General features: G+C 42.3%; 1 protein-coding gene across 25 annotated transcripts in view; it reads right to left on the bottom strand.

Annotated features, from left to right (window-relative positions):
- The window catches only part of KALRN (kalirin RhoGEF kinase), a 708,823-nt gene that overhangs the window by 244,068 nt on the left and 442,376 nt on the right, over positions 1-22,379 (bottom strand). For all 25 annotated transcript variants that reach the window (XM_045037038.1, XM_045037036.1, XM_023260241.2 and 22 more), the window contains 6 exons: positions 18,760-18,875; positions 18,175-18,297; positions 10,283-10,465; positions 8,904-9,022; positions 5,523-5,589; positions 4,846-4,955 (listed from right to left, as the gene is read on the bottom strand). In XM_045037038.1, the coding sequence (XP_044892973.1) occupies positions 4,846-4,955; positions 5,523-5,589; positions 8,904-9,022; positions 10,283-10,465; positions 18,175-18,297; positions 18,760-18,875 (718 nt within the window). The remainder of the gene's footprint in view (positions 1-4,845; positions 4,956-5,522; positions 5,590-8,903; positions 9,023-10,282; positions 10,466-18,174; positions 18,298-18,759; positions 18,876-22,379) is intronic.

The raw sequence follows: 22,379 nt of genomic DNA, 5'->3' as shown, positions 1-22,379 counted from the left end.
AGATAACCTAAACTGTGCACTAGTAAGGAGAGGAATGTGTCTGTTAGTGGCACTTAACCGTAACTTTGTAAAGATGCAAACAACTGGGGTTAAAAAGAACCTTTGGATATTTTCAGGTTAAAAAGTAACTATTTCATAAGTATTCCTGAAAAGCAAACAGGTGTTTGGACCATTCTATGGTCCTCCCATTAAGAAGCTCCCAGGAAGTTAGTATCCAAAATATATGAAGAATTTATACAACTCAACACCAAAAAGCCCCCAAACAATATAATAAAAAAATAAACAGAGGACCCGAATAGACATTTTCCAAAGAAGACATACAGATGGCTAACACACAACATGAAAATGTGATCAACATCACCGATCATCAGGGAAATGCAAATCAAAACCACACTGAGATACCACCTTACTCTTCTCAAAATGGCTAAAATAAAAAGACAAGAGATAACAAGCACTGCAGAGGATGTGGAGAAAAAGAGACCCTTATGCACCAATGTAAATTGGTGCAGTCAATATGGAAAACTGTATGGAAGCTCCTCAAAAAATTAAAAATAGAAATACCACATGATCCAATAATTCTACTACATTTTTACCCAAAGGAAGCAAAAACACTAATTTGAAAATATACATGCACTCTATGTTTATTGTAGCATTACTTACAATAGCCAAGATAAGGAAATGACCTAAGAACCCATCAACAGATGAATGGACAAGGAAGATGTGGTGTAAACACACACACACACACACACACACACACACTGAAATATTACACAGCCGTAAAAAGGATGAGAACTTGCCAGGTGCAACAACATGGATGGACCTAGAGGGTATTATGCTAAATGAAATAAGTCAGATGAGAAAGCCAAATGCCATATGTTTTACTCATATGTGGAGTCTTAAAAAACCCAAATGACTAAACAAACAAAAAGCAAAATCAACCTATAAATATAGAGAACAAACTGATGGCTGCCAGACAGAGGGGCATGGGGAAGATGGGCAAAATCGGTGAAAGGAAGTGGGAGATACAGGCCTCCAGTTGTGGAATGATTACATCACAGGAATGAAAGGCGCAGGATAGGAAATACAGTTGATGACCTTGTAATCATGTTGTATGGTGACAGATGGCAGCTATGCTTGTGGGGAGCACAGCGTAATACACAAACTCATCAAGTCCAAACTAATGTGTCAACTACACACAAATAAAAAAACTAAAAATTAAAAAAAGAAGCCTCCAGGAAACTCCTTCATTCAGATATTCAATCATTGTGCTATTAAGGCTATAATTGTTAAGATTCTGGTAGTGATGAGGAAAAAAAAAAAACATACCTAATGGTTTTCCCTATCTTGAGACTTTCACAAACAAAAGACTGAATTATGACTTAAGTGGCATTAGCCATTAGTCTGCAAACTGTAATTCTATTTTTAGTCTGTGAGCCCATCCATCCATCCATCCATCCATCCAACAAATATTTACTTAAAGTGTACTGTGTGCCAGGGTATGCAGTAAAAGACATGATCTTTTACGGAGTTCACATTTCCTGCATTTTCAAAGTTGCCTTAATTGCCATTTTCTCTCTTATTAGAGATTTTAGAGGTGTTATGCTTTTTTCAATTTATCAACATATGTATGGCATAAAGAGAAAGCACACAATATGAGAAAAGCCTTAGCCTCCAGATCCTGCAGAGAATTAATACACAGCTTGATTTTCTTGGATGTTCCCTAAACTGTGAATAATTTAAAACATTATTTTTTTTTTGGTGGAGGGCTTACTATATGCAGAATTCTTTTCTATTTAATGTAGAATATACTAATGATTCAGCATTAGTACTAATATCAGTAATTATGCTATACTATAATACAGTGGCTGTGCTGGGCTCTGTATTGGGATAGAGAATCAATACTGAGTAGACCTTGACCACCATGATTTCAGGGGTTCTTTTTCCTTTTTTTTTTTTTTTGCAGTTTATCTTCTTTTACTTTACGCTAGTAATATCAAATTACTTGCTCAAGTTCTTGAGTCTTATTTACTGCTTCTAAGTTGCTATGGTCTTGGAAATGACCTAACCATCTAACAAGATTGTTAAATAATCTAACAAGAGGTAAAGTGGTTGTTGGGACAGATAGAAAGGTGCTTCTATGAAAAGATAAAAGCTATATCTTTGTGATATCTCTTTTGGTTGCTCAGAGGTTGGTTTTTATTTTCTTCTGGTTTCTTAATAACATTACAAATAGGTAACATTTGCTGAATAGCTGTGTTCTTGATAATTACATTTATGCCTCTACAGAATGTAGTATTCCATGTGGTTTAACTTGAGGGTTTCTTAGAACTATATTTTGTTTTTGTTTTTGTTTTTTTAATGTTTATTTATTTCTGAGGCAGAGAGAGACAGAGCATGAGTGGGGTAGGGTCAGAGAGAGAGGGAGACACAGAATCAGAAGCAGGCCCCAGGCTCTGAGCTGTCAGCACAGAGCCTGATGCGGGGCTCGAACTCACGGACCGTGAGATCATGACCTGACCCAAAGTCAGACGCTCAACTGACTGAGCCACCCAGGCGCCTCTAGAACTATATTTTGTAACTGGTAGCTGTTTCAGCTACTTAAAAATTACCAAACTGCTTACTATGGCTTACTAGAGTGATATCACGAAACAAGAGTAAGAGGTAGAGACTTTGTTACTTTGAAATGAATATTCTTTTCCCTTATACATTGATTTGGCAAAAGCAGGGCTCACAGGAAGTGCAAGTTGTGATCTCTAGACTTCTATATCTAATCAGTTTGGTAAGAAAATGGGGAAAGTGAGACTTGTTGACTAAATTCCAGAGATCATAAATCAAAAAAGTGAAAGTAATACGCCTTACTGCTTACCAGTCCAATGTCTTCTCAGATATCCTGAGGGAGGTGGGATAATGCTGAGCAGGACTCAGAGGACAGAACTGGGGATCAGTGGTCAAGAATGGCTTTACTGGGATCTTATTAAAGAGACAGGAGGAAGAATATTTCTTTGTCTGGAGACTTCCAGACAAACCAAATGGAAAGTGCTGAAATTTGTGATAAAAAAGAAAGAAAGAAAGAAAGAAAGAAAGAAAGAAAGAAAGAAAGAAAGAAAGAAAGAAAGAAAGAAAGAAAGAAAAAGAAAGACTGGGAACTTCTATTAAGTACTCCAGAAAGTTTTCCCTTAGAGCTTACTGGTTTCATAGTCTGACAAGGTTATCATGTCATGGGAACTACACATTTTCTGTTCTTTTAAAACTGATGCCATTTGATGACATAACAGGGTATTAATCATCAGGAGTTGATAAGAGAAGAGTGGTTCTCCACATCCTATTCAGACCTTTTAGAGCTCTGGATCATTTCACATCCAACTCTTGCTTGCTCTTAGTTATTCCTAGCAAAGGGACATACTGAGGTCTTATTTTCTAGAGCTGGGCTGTCCAGTGTGATAGCCACTTGCCATCTAAATTTGTTAAATTGAATAAAATGAAAAACTCTGTTCTCAGTAGCACAGATCACACTTCAAGTGTTCAATTGCCATGCAAGTTTAGTGGCTATAGTATTAAACAGCAAGGACACAGAACATTTCCAGAAACATTGAAGAAAGCTTTATTGGATAGTACTGTTCTACAGTCTTGCCTCACCTGTTCATAGGGTCTCATCAGGAACTCTTGGGGCTGGTAGTTTTATCTCCAGCATGACTACTTAACTTGGTAAATGCCTTGATAAGCCTGACCATAGGACTTCCTCCAGAATTGTATCCTACAACATTCAACCTCTACCTTTAGCCCCTTTCTGCAACAGAGTTCCGAGAGAGCATTAGCACTTTATACCAACACTATTCTTACGTCTGGAGATTCCCTTTCTTTGTTATATTTTGGAAACTGAGTTATTTCCATTTGTTGGCTATGTAATTAACCAACCAATGTTCTTGCTGACTCAGTTAACAATGGAACGTGTTTAGTATGCTGTAGAGAAGATACTTAAATTGGGAGTTGGACAAAATGAACTATGAGGCTTTAGGGCCCTATGGTTCTATTTTAACAAAACATAGAGGGTTGACTGATATTCCCTATAAACTATCAAAAAATGTGTTCCATTAGGTATTCTGATTATCTATATATTTATTTACATATGTTTTGTTTTGGTTGAAGGCGGGGATTATCAGGTAGTTGGGGATAGAGGAGGAATTTAACTTGAAAAAAAAACTTCAATGGAATTTGATACGTATGGCCCACAAGGTAGAATAATTAGCTTTAGATGAATTCTAGTGTCAGAATTCCCCACAATTTTGCTGAGGGGAAGCTACTTTCAGTTCCTCAAAGCCTGGTTATCATTCTGATTGGATATGAAGATGCTGCCCTAAGGAGAACTGGGGAGGGACATTGCCAAATTCTTGACTTCACTCTCCATGAGCAATTTTGGACAATTGTGGAAAAACAGGGGTGAGTGAGAAAAAAGTCTGACAGCAACTGACTTAGAAAACTTAACAGGTAGGGGCTTGGAGGTGGCTCAGTCAGTTAAGCGTCTGACTTCGGCTCAGGTCACGATCTCATGGTTCGTGAGTTCGAGCCCCAGCATCTGGCTCTCTGCAGTTGGCACAAAACCTACTTTGGATCCTGTGTCCCCCTCTCGGTGCCCCTCCCCCACTCATGCTCTCTCTCAAAAATAAACAAACATGAAAAAAAAAAAAGAAAAAGAAAAGAAAATTTAACAGGTAATATCACCAGGCAGTAACAGGTAATATTACCAGGCAACATTTGCCAATCAGCTTTGATCCACTCATTGAGAGGCCCTGATGATGAGTATTTATGGCCCTAAGTATGCTCTGGGGAAACCCTCCACCAACCTACTTGTTATGAAAATCGTAGATCTCCTGGATGTTGCCAAAGATGATATGCTCTTTATTAAGGATCCCAGGGGGGATCTCCTCCACGCCACTGGTCATTTCCCACAGGTAAGTCTGTAAGATAGCAACATCTTCATCACTGGCAAGTACTACAAAATGCAGACAAAATAAACAGGTCTTCACACGGGAGGGCTAAGACTCAGACTGGGCTTGCATATGGAGTGTAAAAAGTGAGATGGTAAATAAACAGAACGGGAAGAAAGAAAACCCAAACGTTCCATTACCTTCAACTGTTGCTAGGGAAACTCACATTCTGGACTCTAGCAAAGTACAAACTCCACATTCCTCTTATTAAACGCATGTGTGTTTGAGTGTGTCTGGGGGAAGGTGTAAATTGCAGACTCAACTTCAGTTCACTGAGTATGTCATGGTTTTTATTTTGAATTCAAGTCTTGTCTACGCTAGCTGGGGCTAGCTCCAATCTGAGAAGAGTTTCTTTTCAAAAGCATTTTAAAATCCCCTGCAATTACTACTGACTCTGGGAGAAAGATTTCCTTTGTTGGCTTTTATGTGTTAAGCTCCGGGAGAAGACAAGGAGCACTGAGCTCCTCTCAAGGACTTGATGCTGGCAAGGCTGTCATTTTTCCAATACAGCTGTGAACCGATTACTGCAAGACTTACCTCTAAGCACTCATGTAAGTCCCTTACATACGCCTTCTCTGTCTGCAGTAATTCAGCCATAATGAATCTAGAAGAAAACAAATGGGCTTTTAGTTGGTTCGGGATATAATACCTCCCCTCCTTCAAACTTCCCTTCCTCACCCCAGCATTTATGACATTCCTGAATGACCCCATTTTTTTGCTTTACCAACATGTCTCTTCCTTTCTTCAAAATTCCTTGCCTCTGAGTATTATCATTGGTTCTCTATCGCTCCAGCATGTTTGTGTTCAGCTAGTTCCATATTCTCTCCCTTTCCTGCCTCAGTCTCGCCACTCTGTGATGCTTTGCTGACACACGTGTGTCCTCCATTACACGTGTGTGCTCACATGTATGCACAAACATGCAGCAACACTCATACTCATTCTCACCAGCTAGACAGCTCCACTCTCAGCTTCCTGCATGGAAGTCTCACAGCTCTCAGAATGAGGATTTCTGTTTCCTGTTCAATAGAACTGTTGACTTTTACCAAAATGGTAGCAGTACTAGAAGTCAAACCAGGTTTAAAAGCCAGGCACAGATGCCCAAGACGCTGCCACTGAGACTGGGGGGGGGGGGGTAGCACACTTTTACTGTAAAGAGCCTGATAGTCAATATTTGTGGGCAACTTTGCTGTTGTAATGTGAAAGGAGCCACAGACAATATGAAAAGAAAAAGTGTGGTTGTGTTCCAATAAAACTTTATTTATGGACACAAAAAGAATTTTATCCAATTTTCACATCATAAAATATTTTTCTTTTGATATTTTTTCAACCACTTAAAAATATTTAAAAAATAACTTTATGTTTACAGACTATGCGAAACAGACGAGGGATCAGATTTGGCCCGTAGGCCATAGTTTGCTGACCTCTGGCCTAGATTATCCTGTACACGTTGATGCTATTTCTAACGGGGCTTGTTTACAGCACAGACTGGTGTGAGTGAAGCTGAGCAAACAAATCCAGGCACAGCACAAGTTAACAATGTTGTCACTGCTCGGTCTCCCGTAAAGCAAAGCTTGTGCTTCACATCTGTAAGGAGAGAGCTCCCTTCCACTTGGGCCCCAAAACAACACGATGCTCTCTGGCAGTTGTTAAACTTATGATGCGTGGCTTCACTGAAGTATACCTACTTCATTTTCTTCCTTTTACAGATTTTTAGTAAAAAATGGTGCTTCCTAGCTGACATGTGATATGCAGTAATGTCTAATTTGCCAAAGTATATGCTTACACATTTATCTTATAGTCTTTCTATGTCAGTTTTTCATGGTAGTTCATAACGAAAGCCCCAATTTGAAGGTGCTCCATCACATGAAAGTTTTGAGAATGACTATCCCTAAAGTATCCCCTGTGGGGAATTTCACAAGAAATATGAAAATGAGCAGCATCTCTTCCTGGACCTTTACCTTTGTGGGATTTTCCTTAAAGCAATACACTGTTCTAGCAGTGGTCTTTCTATTAATATTAAAGTATTAATTTAAAAAAATTTCCTTTTGCAGGAGTTAAGTAGCCACTCTCTTAATATTCTTATTCTATTGGTAGAGTGGAAAGGGCATGAGCTTTAAAGTCAGACAAATAGAAGCTGAGTTTTGATTTTGTCATTTACTAGAGGTAGGACTTGCTTCTCCAAACCTCAGACTCCTTACTTACATAACAGCTGATCACACAGGGTTGCTGAAAGGATTAAGTAAGATCACATAAGCAAAGTTTCTTATACACTGCAGGTACTTGGTAGACAAGGAAAGAAGGAAAATCAGGAGGAACATAATCTGAGATGCTTTGAAAAGTTATCTTTGATTTTACTGCCTTGGTTTCTGGTATTCTTCCACCCTCTCCCTTTTTCTCCATCTGCTTCCTGCAGTCTTGACTGTCTTTCTTCATAATTTAGCTCCAGTACCCTCCATCTCATTTTGTTCTCTTTTCCACCTGCCCTTTAACATCCTCTGGCTATTTGGTGACCCTGAGAGAGTTCAGCAGGAAGATCTGGCCAAGTATGATCTCTTTATTACCCTCCTTGTTACAGGCTGAATTGTGTTCCCCCAAAATTCATATGTTAAAGTCCCAACTCCTAGTACCTCAGAATGCAACTTTATTTAGAAATAGCCATTACAAATGTAAATAGTTAAGACTGAGTCATACTGGAGAAGGGTAGGGCCCTATTCCAAAGTGACTGGTGTCATTAAAAAAGGGAGAAATAGGGGCGCCTGGGTGGCTCGGTCGGCTAAGCGTCCAACTTCAGCTCAGGTCATAATCTCACGGTCCGTGAGTTCGAGCCCCACGTCAGGCTCTGTGCTGACAGCTCAGAGCCTGGAGCCTGTTTCAGATTCTGTGTCTCCCTCTTTCTCTGCCCCTCCCCTGTTCATGCTCTGTCTCTCTCTGTCTCAAAAATAAATAAACATTAGAAAAAAATTTTTTTGGGGCGCCTGGGTGGCGCAGCCGGTTAAGCGTCTGACTTCAGCCAGGTCACGATCTCGCGGTCCGTGAGTTCGAGCCCCGCGTCAGGCTCTGGGCTGATGGCTTGGAGCCTGGAGCCTGTTTCCGATTCTGTGTCTCCCTCTCTCTCTGCCACTCCCCCGTTCATGCTCTGTCTCTCTTTGTCCCAAAAATAAATAAACGTTGAAAAAAAAAATTAAAAAAAAAAAAAAGAAAAAAAATTTTTTTAAAAAAGGGACAAATATGTATATAAGTATATTTTGGGAGAATGCCATGTGCACCTGAAGCCAGCCATCCAGAAGGTAAGGAGAAAGGCCTGGAACAAATCCTTCCTTCCAAGCCCTCATAAGGAATCAACTCTGCCAACACTTTGATCTCAGATTTCCGGTCTCTAGAACTGTGAAACAATATATTTCTGCTGTTGAAACTACCTAATTCATCATACTTTGTTACAGCAGCCCAAACAAACTAATACACTTCCCAGATAAAACACAAGCTCTGGCTTTGCAGACTGGCTTCAGTTTCTTCAGCTCCAAGGGACCTGTGGTCCTACTCTATTTTGATAAAATCAACTACATTGGGCTTCTCAATTTTAGGACACACTATTTTTTTCCAGCACTACCCAAAAATGAATCTGTCAAAACGTTTTCCATAAAGCCCTCGCAAGATCTCTGGTATGTGTAATTCCCCAGCACCAATATAAAGAAAGCAGAGTGATCAAGAAATGTTTTATATGGTGGGCATGGTTCCTTGTTTCCACTATCCAATGCTCTATAATTCTTGATTTGTGTGAAATGTGGCTAGAAGCACCATGTCTGTCCATTCCACCCTTCTGTGGGTGATCATGAGGACACATTAAGCTGTCAAAAGGGTCATGTCGCAGAGAAAAACAAGAGGAGCTTGCTAATTGGGTGAAAGCTCTCCAAAACATACTCTTTCTTCCGGGCTGACTTCCGCTTCTCTTCATTGACTTCGTGGTTGGCATCCCGTAGCTTGACCTCACGATCTGAAAGGCTTGCTGGGATGATGTCCAGCTCCAAGTCCTTATTGTCCTACACAGAGAGAGATGGCAGAGGTCATCTGAGAGATGCTTCGGGAGAGCAACTCACCAAAGTTAGGGGGGGAGGTAGAAGGCAAGACGGGAGAAAGATATAATGGAGCAAGTTCAGAAGATGGGGAATCCCTCAAATGGCCACCTACGAGTGCTCTTCTTTAAGGAATATACATTTTTTTCCAAATAAGAAATATATAAAATGTTCAAGTCAAATGGTCAGGGCTAATATCCATAGCAAGGAAAAACAATAAGTATATTTAATAATTAGTGTCATATTTCCCCAAGGATTTCAGTCCTTATTAAATCAATCAATCTATCTATACGCACACACACATATAAATTAGTCTAAGATTGGTTATTAACCATTAAAACAGTGTGAAACCGAAATACATAAAGATATAAGAAAACTTTCATTTGTCAAGGGAAAATAATAAAAGCCAATATTTTTATTTAAATGAACAACTTCCCTTGTAAATAGAAAGCTAAATGATAGAACAATTACAAAATTTTCTAGCTGCCCATCCCTGCTTATTTCAACCACTGTTTTGTATGTATACAGGGTGGGAGCCTTTAGAAAAAAATCTCACAGTTTAAAGCATGGGGGATATGTTATTATTTCCCTCAATTTTAGCAGTTTAACTAGTGCACTCTCTAGTCTGCTCTGCTTCAGAGCATGAGCCTATTTAAAGATTTAAGAATTAGAAATCCTAGGATTAAATTGCCAGCCTATATTTAGCTCTTAATTCATAGGTTACTGACCTCTATTACAAAGAAGAGATTAACAGTCAGTCTTTCCTTGATTCATGGCAAATAGTATCTCTTTTCAGCTGAAATGTCAAATAGCCTTTGTACAACTGCATCCCTTATTCTTGAAAGAGCACTGTTGTACATACTGGGGACCCTAACATTTGCTGATTAACATAATTGGTTGGAAGATGGTACTGATGAAGCCAAGGTAAAGGGTTTAATCGTCAAAGGCAACAGTTAACTCTACACATGGAAAAACTGTTCTGCAGCCATGGGTCCCACCCCTGGCCAGCCAATTTTGCTGTATAGTACTAATCATGAGGGGCTGGAGGCCAATGGCTTACCAAGATCCATCCCCTCCACTAGAAAAACCACACAAGGCAGGTGTTCTAGGGGTCAATAGCTCAGAAAGATTGCTCTGGACAGTCCACTTCCTTCCATGGTAATGAGATCAGTGGCATGGAGAGGGAGAGAAGGGAGGACGTCCCAGCTAAGCAACCCCCATGCCTACCTCTGTGTTGACGCCGAGGGCTTTCTCCAGGGAGTACCGGTACTTTCCCATCCTCAAGGAGAAGTCTCTGTAATGCTTGTCCACTGTGGTCACCCATTTCCTGATCTCTGTGGCATGAATGTGGCCTTTTTCCACAAAGCTATCGGCCAGTTGAATCAGAAGCTTTACCTTCTCCTTTGTTTGCTGTCCCAAAAGATGATCTTAAATTACTAGATTACATTTACTCTCATGGCCCTTCAGTCCCATCCCTCTTTTCTTCACAGCAGCCACAGATACCTCACTGCCTGCCTGGGTTTATAGCCCAGCTCTCACTTACTATCTGGGAGATCTTGAATAAATTAGTTAAATCCTCAGTGCCTCAGTTCCTTTACCTGCAAAATAGGGATCATAATAATCCTACATCATAGGTTGTTGTGAACATTTCATGAAATGACAATGTAGAATGCTCAGAACAGTGCCTGGAACATAGTGCTCATATTAAGAGCTCAGGAAGCAATACATGTTAGCCATCATGACTACTGTAAGAATCTTACACATTAATATATTTATCAGTTCAAAGAATAAATAGGTTAAAGTCACATCTGAGATCCATTTGAGTCTTAAAGTATCTCTAAATGGTGGATGGAAGGAGATGGTGTGGGGTCTTTTTGAGCCAAGATGAAAAAAGCTGAGGCTTAGAGAGGCTTAGGGCTTGTTCAAATTCATACCACCTGTGAGCTACACAGCCTGTTTGCCTCTGGACCAAAGTGCCTAGTTCTCTTCCCTTCACTGTATTGGCCTGAAGTGGCCTTGTCAACAGGTAAGCTGACATAGGCCAGGATCTAAAGAAATCCAATTAACATATTTAAGAGTGAAGTCTGCCCCTTTCACTACCAGGATCTTGTCTGAGAGAAGGAGAAGGAGGGAGGGAGAGGAGGTGGGGGAGGGAGGGAGAGAGAGAGAGAGAGAGAGAGAGAGAGGGAGGGAGGGAGGGAGGGAGGGAGAGAGAGAATGGAGTTAATGAAGCTAGTATCTACTACAGGGCTAAGGTAGAGTTTTGATGTGTATTGGATTAATTTCATTTCTAGCAAGAGGTTGTTCAACATCTACTCTGTCCATACCACTGTGCCAAACCACTGTGCGGAAGGCTGTGGGGACAGGCTTGGGGGGTAAACAAAAGCAGAGAAAAAGATACTCATTTTCCCTAAACAGTCTATATCTCTAGAGGGGATAAGATAGTCATGTAGAGTGGTTAAATAACTTGGGGCATTACGTAACTGAACGTCAACATGAGAAGTTTGTAGAGTTAACACTGCAGGAATTTTAAAACAGGAAAAAATGAAGGTGGGCTGGCATGGGCAGGAAAGGTCTCGTGGGGAAGCAGGACTATGTCAGTAAGATACGGAAACAGAAGAAATGTTCAAAGAAGTAAACACTTGCTTATCTTTTATCCTAAGGTTGGGTTTTGAAACTCCAAAGTCAGGGAAGCTTGATTAATTTTACGAAACAGTAAAGAATACTGGAATAATATTCTGAGAAGTAAAATTATCTTTTGGATTGGAAGAGAGTAGGTCCAAGATTTAGATCATGCTAAAATCTAGATAACTGAGGCAAAAAATTTCTGGAGCAAAAGTAGAACGGACAGAAGAGCCTTTCTTCTTCTTCTTCTTTTTTTAATGTTTATTTTGAGAGAGAGAGAGAGACAGAGCATGAGCAGAAGAGGGGCAGAGAGAGAGAGAGAGAGAGGGAGACACAGAATCTAAAGCAGGCTCCAGGCTCTGAGCTCTCAGCACAGAGCCCTATGTGGGGCCTGAATCGACGAACCATGAGATCATGACCTGAGCCAAATTTGGATGCTTAACCAACTGAGTCACCCAGGTGCTCCAGAAGAGCCTTTCTTTATTCCACCCTCCTCCCTCACTTTTCCAGGCTCATCTCCCACAATAGACTAACCCTCTCAAGAAATGCCAGAAAGGGACTCCTTCTGGCCAGAAAGACAAGCAAGGCCAGAAAGATGTGGAATCCAGCTCTTCAGCAACACACATGTCTGAGCCTCTCCTGTCTCAGGACAATGAGCTGGTACCCAGGCTGGGAAACGAGGGCCCCAAAAAACTTTGGTGTGAAGGAAAGAAGGTGGGTATGGGGACAGGAGAAGCATCTCCTTAGCCATGATAAGGCAAAGAATAATAGCATTGGGAATCGGTTAAGAAAAGATCCCTGGTATCCTAAGGACTTCTACCTCACTACATTTAGGGGTTTTTTCCCCCTCTGAAAACAATTGTTATAAGGTTTGCTCTTTATTTAAAACAGAGATTAATTTTTTGCAGCTCTAATCAAGAAATCTTTATGTAAAACTCTTGAAAGCACTTATTTATTTTTATTTATTTTCTCTCTCAGTAAGATGTCATCATGAAATGGGAGTTTCATGGCCAGCTGGTGGCAGCAGCCCTACAGGCAGCTCCATCACAGGAAATGGCATCCTGACACCTGGAAACTGTGATTCAGATGCAACAGAGAGAATGGCTTGTGACCAAGAGGGTCCCAGGTATGTATGGACCTGGGGGAGCAAATGGACAGTTAAATGGGCAATGTAGACAAACCCTCCTCACGTGGTCTCACCTACCTTAGTGACTGCCTCCAGGATCTCCATGGCCCCTAAGCACCAGTCATGCCGACCTCACATGTCCCTCCTGCTGTCATGGGTGGTACCTACGCATCCCTGCTTTCCATCCAGTGGCCCTCTTCCCCACCAGCTGATGGGGGATGCTCTTTCCCCTGTCCCTAAAGCACTATATGTGTACCTCTACTTCAGCACATATCAGTCTGAGTCACTTATGTGTCTCCTTCATTAGACCGTGCACATCTCAAAGGTAAGTGTTACATCTGATTCATTTGTATCTCCAGGGTCTAGAAAATAGTGGGCATACCATAAATGTTGAATAAATGAATTAGTGAGTAATATTGTGTTCGGAGGTAAGTAAAGCTGGACCAGCAAAAGTTGAGGGTTTATACTGGGGAGAATTAGATGAAAAATTTGACCCATACACTGGACTGCAACCATGCACCTACTTAGAGTAGTCTGAAATGAATTCTCACATACGAGTGACTATGGTGGCACCATGTGACCTGCCAAATGCTTGGCCACAGCTGATGATATCAGAGGCAAACACTTGTATCACTGGGGTGGCCCATCAATATGAAGCCACTGACTTCTTGTGTGGTGTCCTGGCCCCAGTTGTTTTTCTGGGGATTTGGACTGCATGGAAAACTGGGTAGGTGGTTGCAGAGTAGAACTGAAAACAGCAGACATGAGAAGGGAAAGACAAGCTGAATCACAGTAGCGGTGATAATGTATTCCTGATCCCCCTGTCATGAGATGACGAGACAGTGTGATGGCTAGGATGGCCCCTGGTGTAGGGTGACAGCCCAGTGTTCACATCCAGAGGTGAGACTATGCCACATTTCTTGTTCTTCCCATAAGGCTGAGTCATTCAGATTTTCTTGGACTCCTGGGAGGTCTAGCCATGGCTTCTATATTCATTTCCATATACGGCCATACAATATCTTTTCCCTTTCATAATTCAAGCCAGTTTGAATCTCAAGTCTTGCCACCAAAACAGAGTAACTTATATAGACTGATAAAATGGGGGTCAGATTGCAGAGGCTCTTGAATGGTAGGGTCAGGTGTATGGGCCATGAAGCCTTTAGGAAATGTAATTCATTTGAGCCTGGAAATTTAGAATGGATAAATATCTCACTTATCCTGGGCTTCATGGTTCCTCTAATGTATGTTTTGCTCTATTTTGAATTCTATGTAATCTGCTAGAAAAGTCAGAGGTAAAAATAAAGGGGTCAGTTCTATTTTTCTTCCTCCCCCCCCTTTTTCTTCTTTCCCTTCTTTGATCAGTTAATATTATGCCATCTTTCCCTGATCAGTGAGCCTTACTCTGAATATAGTTTTCAAAAAGCCCTTTTGGTATCTTTTGCACATTTGATAAGTTATTAAAGTTATTTAGCCTTCTGATATTATTCTCATAATCTCATTATAATCTTCCAATTTGCCTTTCATTGCTGATATTCCTTGTATTTATTGATACATTCTTTGTAGATATGAACTTATTGAGCTCCCTGTGTGGGTAAAAAGTTCTCCTGAGATACATCTTCATATTCATTCCACAGGGGAGAGTTTGTCACTATATGTGAGAAACTAAAACTTTCAAAAATGTCTATTGCATGTAAACTATATCCTCTTACGAGTCTCAGAAACAAAATCAGGCCCATCTTTTATCTGAACTGTTCAGATCCTACTTTTCCCAGTGTAAAGCACCTGCAAACAAGCCCAGTGTCCCCCTTCCACACAGCCTTCATTTCTCAATTAGCTAATTTAGTTCAGCTAAGGCACAAGGCACTTTTGTTATCATTTAATTCTCTTTTGTTAAGAATTAAGTCTGACTTATCTCATAGCTTCTTTCACTTTTGGAGATAAAATTACCAGTTTAAAGAAGTGTCTTCTCAACATCAGTTCTCTTTGGGAGATGTAAATAAAATCCCCATGCCCTCCAGAATGGCTATATTAAAAAGACGAATGATAACAAGTGTTGGAGGGGATGTGGAGAAGTCAGAACTCTTATACACCACTGGTGGGGATGTAAAATGGCACAGCCACAGTTGGGCAGCTCCTCAAAAAGTTAAACATACAGTCACCATAGGCCTCAGCCATTCCACTCCTAGGTATATACCTAAGAGAACTGAAAAGAGATGTTTACACAAAGGCTTGTATACAAATATTCATTATTCATAGTAGCCTCAAACAGAAAACAACCCAAATGTCCATCAACTGATGAATGGATAAAAAGTGTGGCATATCTCTATAATGGAGTATTATTCAGTCAGACAAAGCGATGAAGTAACGATGCATGCCACAAGATGAATGAACCTTGAAAACATTATACATGAAAAAAGCCAGACACAAAAGGCCACGTATTACAGGATTCCCGGATTCTGTTTACATGAAATTTCCAGAATAGGCAAATTCATAAAGACAGAAAATAGAATAGTGGTTCCAGGGGCTGAGGAGAGGAAGGAATGGGGAGTCACTGCTAATGGGTACAGGGTTTCTTTTGAGGGTAATGAAAATGTTCTGGAGCTGGATAGTGGCAATGGTTGTATGACCTTGTGAATATACAAAATCCACTGAGTTGTAAAAAAGGAAAAACCAAAGAATCTTCAAACAAAATTTTGCTATTAGAAGAAATAGATTTCTTCCAGCTGCCAAAATGATTAAGCTTTCCTATCATCATGTGCTTTGACTCCTTATAAATTTGGAAGCCCACAATAGGAAAATATCTCGTGTATTCTTCTAACTGGATTTTCTACAGCCTACCACAATAAGAAAAATTTTGTTATCCTCTTATCCCCACCCGATTCTCTTTATCTTATTTTTCTCTTTACACTTGTGGCTTGCTATATAGAAAGTATATTTTTATATTTAGTGTTTCTTCTATTTGATCTGTTTCTTTGGAGCAGAGAATAATAATTCAACATATTCAATATGCTCTATTGCCCTGTTTAGTTGTGAGGGCCACCCTATTTTCTCTCTGTGTTGAGGTCAATTTGGTTTCCGTTTCCAATTCACTTTACTGGTTATAAAGATTAAAATCAAAGGTAGCTAGTTAAAGGAGGCTTGCCTCTGGGAAGCGCAGCTGGAGAGGAACAGGAGGCAACTGTTGCCTTTAATCAGAAGCTCTTCAGCTGGATTCGTTACCCTGTAATAAATATTCTTGAGACTTAGAACATGATAGATGAGAAAATGAAACCCCATTATGGAAAGAGTTAAGTTAGGAGGGAGAGAGAACAGAGAGACCCAAAGGAATAGAATCACATTAAATATAGATTTGGTGTAGGGAGTCATTGAATCTATCCAAACTTCTTTTTTCCCCTATGTTCACAAATATTTGCAGCCTCCCTTTGATGCATGATTCAGTCAGGCAAGTAAACAAAGTGTGGTTCTTATCCTTTGGGATCTTGCTGGCTCAGACATGAGATGACACTTCGCACAGATTACTGGAGAACAGGATGGTTCATGGCAGGTCCCTTAAGGGTTATACAGACAACAGTGGCCGGAATGCAGGGATGGGCCAGATCACATCCCGGCATGTCTGCATGATCACAGAGGAGGAGGCACTCCAGTGGAAAGGAGGCTCTTTTTTAAAAGTACAAACCAGAAGGAAGAAAATAATATTCTAGGCAGAAAAACAGTATGGAAAAGGTACAGAGGCAAGAAAGCATATGATGTATCTCTCAGAGGGTAAGAGAATACATCCATTCAGCTGGAGCATAAAATTTGCACGAAAGAATAATGAAGATAAAACTGGGGAGGTGAGGTGGTGCTATTGTGGAGGTTGTTAATCTGAAGACACTGGCGAATCACTGAAGTTCTTGGACTGGGTGGAAACAGGACCCACCCAGTGTTTTCAAGATGAACCTCAATGATGAGCAGGATGGATGGGAAGGAAGGAGAGGCTGAAAGCATGGAATCCAGTTAGGGTGGTTACGAATATGAATGGAAAAGAGGAGAAAGACAGCAAGAAGATTTTAAGGAAGAGGAAGTTAAGTTGACTAGACAATTTTCTACATTTCCTCTTAGGTTATGAACAGATTCCGATCCTAACAAGTTCTGGGTATCTACCACAATCCATCTGATGGGGTTGGAACACCAGTGGATCTGATACCATTCTGCTTGTTAATGGTTCATTATTTGGAGGGGGGCAGATAGACACAAAGTATAGGTCATTCAAAAGCTATTTTCGTTTGGATTTGAAAAGAGTTCTGGGCATCTGTCACCTTCCTAGTGCTGTTTGCTCTGGTTGGTACTGAAATGAGTCTCTTATCTGAACTGACAGCTTTTCACATTGGATGAAAAGGCCCTGCAGCTCACAGGGTTGCAGGGGAAAGTTTGCCACTATCAGAAGTTCATAGTGTAGAATTCATAAAGTGAATACCCACTCGTAAAGTATCAGTTCCAGAAAGAGGCTAAGGGCCTAATTTTGTGACAGGAAACTAGAGGAAATGTGCCTTAGCAGGGATCTTTGGGGCGGGGGTGGGGGTGGGCATCAGTACGTTCCCCCCCACTGTGACCCCCACAAAAGCAGCTCTCATCCTGGTTACAGCACCTGCCATGTGAGGAAGTGGTGCCAAGACAGGCTCCTCGATGGCAGGGAGCCCAGTGTGAGGCGTGAGGATGCCACAAAGAGGGAACTGAGACAGGAGATTTTCATTCAGACCCAAGGGTCCTCAGACCAAACCCTGGCTGTGAAAACAGATTTCCTCCTACGACAGCATTTCCTGCCTCAGTGTGAATGGGGGTGTGACGGTGTGTGCTGTGTGCGCCAGTGCACATTTTGCTCCCCAGAGACCCCGGCCTGGCTCGTTTGCAGGTCTGAGGCCAGATGGAAGCCGTCGGTTCAGGAAATAAGAAACTCACCTGTTTCGTGAACCCATCCACAGTCACTGGCCTATACGGGTAGACTTCCCAAACCATTCAAACGTCAAGAACGTGTGGATAGGTGCAGAAGTTCACAGTGCAGTGTGCATTTCACATGAGTGTGCCCCTTCGCCTTATATGGTCTAAAAGAATACAGCAGAGTCTACACCTGTAGCATGGAGGTGAGTATTTGGGAGCACAGTGTATAGGAGCTGACTTCTCTCATACAGATGCTCCATCCAGCAGCTGCAATTCTTTGGGTATTCAGGTTTCAATGGAGATCATCCTACCCATGCTCCCCGCCGCCCCACCCCTTGCCCCTGTGGTCAACATTTCTGTGCACTGAGGCTGTTCTCCTTTTCATAATGTAAAACTGGCCAGACTGGGGAGTGCTGGGTGTGTGTGGGGAGGGCTCCAGATTGCTTCCTACCTTGGCGGGCACCCTGAATTCCCCATACTCTTTCAGCAGTTCCTGAGTCTCCTCTGTGGTCTCTCCGGGGGAGGTATGTGTTGAGAGGTAATATTCACCTGTTTCTTGGATCCAGTCCAGCGCCTGTGGGAGGAAACAACCCACCCAGTCCCCCAAAAGTCAGCTGTCAATTGGAAAACATGCATTGTTACACTGTTTGGGACAGTGTGACGGACCCAGGAAATGCTGGCACCATTTGGTCAGTATGGAGCTTGGAAGCTGATTTTAGGACTGAGCCCTCTCCCGTTAGACTTGGAGCATCCTACCAGTAAAGAGAATGTCTCATCCTCGTCTTCTAGGCCAGGCCCAGGATCATCCATGAGCTCTTAGAGGCAATCTGACCCCAGCATCTTCTCCCAACTCCTGGTACAGAGTACGGGTAAAGGCTGAAGGACTGCTAAGTGACAGTCTGTTCTCCTTCCTTTTGTCAGCACCACCTCCCATCTCTACTATGCCTGCTGCTGTGACCCTCCTCTGTGTCCCTTGCTGTGGTCATCTGGGTGTCCACACAGTCCCCAGAACTGAGGCAAAGCCAGGGCAACATACCTGCTTAGCACTGCGTTCAAACACCACATATTGCTGGCACTGGTCTAACCGTCGCTTCTTCAAGGTCCAGAAGTGCAGGACGCGATTCTCCCTCTGTAAGAGCTCACTCAAGATGGCTGTGGGGCAGAAGAGAGGAGCGCTGCTTCTGGGGGGCCCTGAGCAAATCTGCACACCCCAGGGGCCAGATAACTGTGACTTGCAAATCTCCCCATGGGACTAATCCAGGCACCAGATGTGGGGAACCAAAAGCTTGGTCCACAGAGAACTTCCCAGAGGGGAGCAAGATCGGGGGCGTGAGGCCTGTTGATGAAGTTCCATCAGTTAAGGGAGGAAGAGGATGCCCCCAGGGTAACTTAAAAGTCACCCTGATTCTCTTCATACCAAAGCCAGTGCTTGATGGTAAGAGACCTTGGGAGGTGTCAGATCTTAAAATAACAGCTAACTCAGGTGGCCTCTGGAGCCTATGGAGAGCAAGGGGACTTGATAAGAATCCCAGCCACTCTGGAGTGCTAGGAGAGGGTGGGAGAGGAACAACAGTATGAGGGACAGTATAACTGCATAGATAACCCATGTCCTGAGCCACACTCTCTGCCCTGTACAAGCGGCTAAGCACACACGGCACAGCCTTGAAATCATGGGCGTAGGGAAGCTGTGTCAGGATCATGTCTACCTGGAATCAGGTTTCTAGGTCCAAATTTCCATGCTAAGAAAAGGTGAATGCTATTCTCGTTACCTCTAACGATGTCAGGTGAGAGGGCATGCACCAGGCATGTGGCACCATGATGGGCCACGGCAGGTGTTCATCCATGTCATGTCCCTCTCTCCTCCTGTCATTCCAGCAGCAGCTGGCTACATGCCTAAATTTCCTATGTGTTTTAATAGTGTGCTCTATGCTTGAAGCACTCCTATTTAGTTTGTACTGTGTCTGCCTCCTGCTTCCTGCTAATTCTGTTAGATACTAATAAAATACACAATGATATGAAAAATTAATAGTTATTAAGCACTTGCTAGGTAGCAAGCACATATTCTCATAACACTCTGTGATGCACATACCATTAATACCTCCATTTAGAGATGAAGACACAGAGGTTCAGAGAGGCTAGGTCACTTGCCCAGGGTCATTCAGATAGAGACGTTTGACCTCAGAGCCTGAGTCCTTAGCTACCTTGGTCCTCTGGGTTAGAGGGGCTGAGAAGCATAGACTAGCACTACAGAAGCTTTACAAAAAAGGGCACAATCAAATCACAGTACTTGTACTTCGAACTTTTAGTGCATCCTCCTGGAAGGACAAAAATCTGTCTCTCTTCCTTTAAGGCTGAGAACTTTCATAGGTCTCAATTAGTCACCAATCCCTATATGTATGCCTTTATTATGTAACTTTTTAGTTCCTCCACAAAGAGACAAATTGCCCTACTTTAAGGCTCAGCCGTGTGACCTGATCTGGCAAATGTGTTGTTAACAGATATTATACAAGCAGGAACTTAGTGTGCTTGTGCACATGACCTTGCCATCACCACTATAAGGAGTTTTCCCAGGTAATTTCTCCTTCAACTGGGGTCCCAGAATTAATACACGTGGAACAGGCAAGAACCCAACCTGCAGTGAAGGCACCAAGCCAGCCAGACTTGCAGCATGAAACAAAGCCGCATTGCTAAGCCCAGCCAAGACCGCTGGTCCCCAGCCAATGCAGTCACTTGAACAATAAATGCTTGAATGTCACTGAATTTTTGCTTGTTATGCCATAATAATTGCACCTGTAATACAAACTTAAAATAAGTGGTCCTGGCCTTGGGTCCAGGCAGCAGGTGGAAAGGAAATAGGTATTGGAGAAATTGTAGGTCCCTGCTTAGGTGGAAGCTTCAATTGGGCAAAGACAAGTAAGAACCTGTGTTTACTATAATCTTTTGGCCTCCTAATCCTTGTTTTGCTCACTGCAGAATCTTCTGCGGTGGTTAAGAGAATCAACCCTGATCAGGCAAAAATCCTAGAGTTTCAGATTTCATTTCTCCCCTTTCTGGAAAGCTTTCCTATGGACACAACAACCTGCCCTCACCCTTATGAAGGTGCAGCATACTCTGGTCTTTCTGGGTGCCTGCCATTCCTGGTACAGTGAGGTGTAGGGGGAAGCACATGCTCTCTCAGCAGGCAGTTGGCCTCACCTGGACTGCTGCCAGCACTGCAATGTGCAGGAAGGACAGGGTGACATAATGCCAGCCACCCAGGGTCCCCTGACCTCAAACAGGGAGCATATCTGGAAAAGGAACCCTGCTTCCTTCTTCTCTGCAGCAAATTTTATTCCTAAGTGTAATTCTTCCCAGTGGCCTCTGATCTTCCCACCTCTCGAGCTCTCCGAGCAGGGAGGGAGGCCCTTCCTATGGCAGATCAGTGCCACCCACTTCTCAGCCCTCAGCCTGTCCCCACCCCTCACTCCAGGTCAGTTTCAGCTCCCTCCCTAGCCTAGGTCTCCAGGCTTGCAGTCCTCTGCTGTGTCAAGATGAGATGACACCTGTTAAATTCTTCACTCAAAGGCCAATTTCCGCATGGCCCAGCATCAGTGATACCAATGATAATCATTTAAGCTGAAAGTGGTCACCTGATTAGCAATTATTGAAGGTTACTGATTTGTTCATACAATTGTAGATTTTATAGACTTCAGAGAGATATTAAAGATTATCTAGACCAGTAGTTATCTAAATTTTATGTGCACACAAATCATCTGCTTGGTTGGGGTGGAAGAGCTCTTGTCAAAACGCAGCTTCTCACTCAGCAGGTCTAGGCAGGGCCTGAGAGTCTGTGCTTCTCACATGTCTCCAGGTGATATGAGTGCTGCTGGTCTGGGGACCACATTTTGAGGAACCAGAATTCAGACACCTTCCATTTTAAAGTATGAAAACGGGGCTCTGGGGTGGCTCAGTCGGTCAAGCATCCAACTTTGGCTCAGGTCATGGTCTCACGTTTGGTGAGTTCAAGCCCTGCATCGGGTGAGCTTGAGCCCCACTTTGGGATTCTCTCTCTCTCTCTCTCTCTCTCTGCCCCGAGCTCACTCGCACTCTCTCTCAAAATTAAAAATAAAAATATGGGGCGCCTGGGTGGCGCAGTCGGTTAAGCGTCCGACTTCAGCCAGGTCACGATCTTGCGGTCCGGGAGTTCGAGCCCCGCGTCAGGCTCTGGGCTGATGGCTCAGAGCCTGGAGCCTGTTTCTGATTCTGTGTCTCCCTCTCTCTCTGCCCCTCCCCCGTTCATGCTCTGTCTCTCTCTGTCCCAAAAAATAAATAAATGTTGAAAAAAAAATTAAAAATAAATAAATAAATAAATAAATAAATAAATAAATAAATAAATAAATAAATAAATAAAATAAGAAACTGAAATTATAAAAGCTTACATGGTAAGTCATAAAGCCAGGATTAGAATTTGGTTTTATGATTCTCAGTCTGTCTTGTTTCTGGGCTGTAAGATACCCTAGTCTTGTGCTCTTCAATACATGTTAGCCACATCTGGATATTTACATTTAAGTTAATTAATATTCAATAAAAGGAAAAATTTAGTTCCTCAGTTGCATTCGCCACATTTCAAGTGCTCAGTAGCCCATGTGACTAGTGGCTACTATACAAACGGTGTAG

This window comes from Felis catus, chromosome C2, assembly GCF_018350175.1.
Source record: "Felis catus isolate Fca126 chromosome C2, F.catus_Fca126_mat1.0, whole genome shotgun sequence".
In the NCBI taxonomy this organism is placed as follows: Eukaryota; Metazoa; Chordata; class Mammalia; order Carnivora; family Felidae; genus Felis; species Felis catus.
Note: the sequence above shows the minus strand (reverse complement) of the source record. Positions and strands in the feature narration are given on the sequence as shown.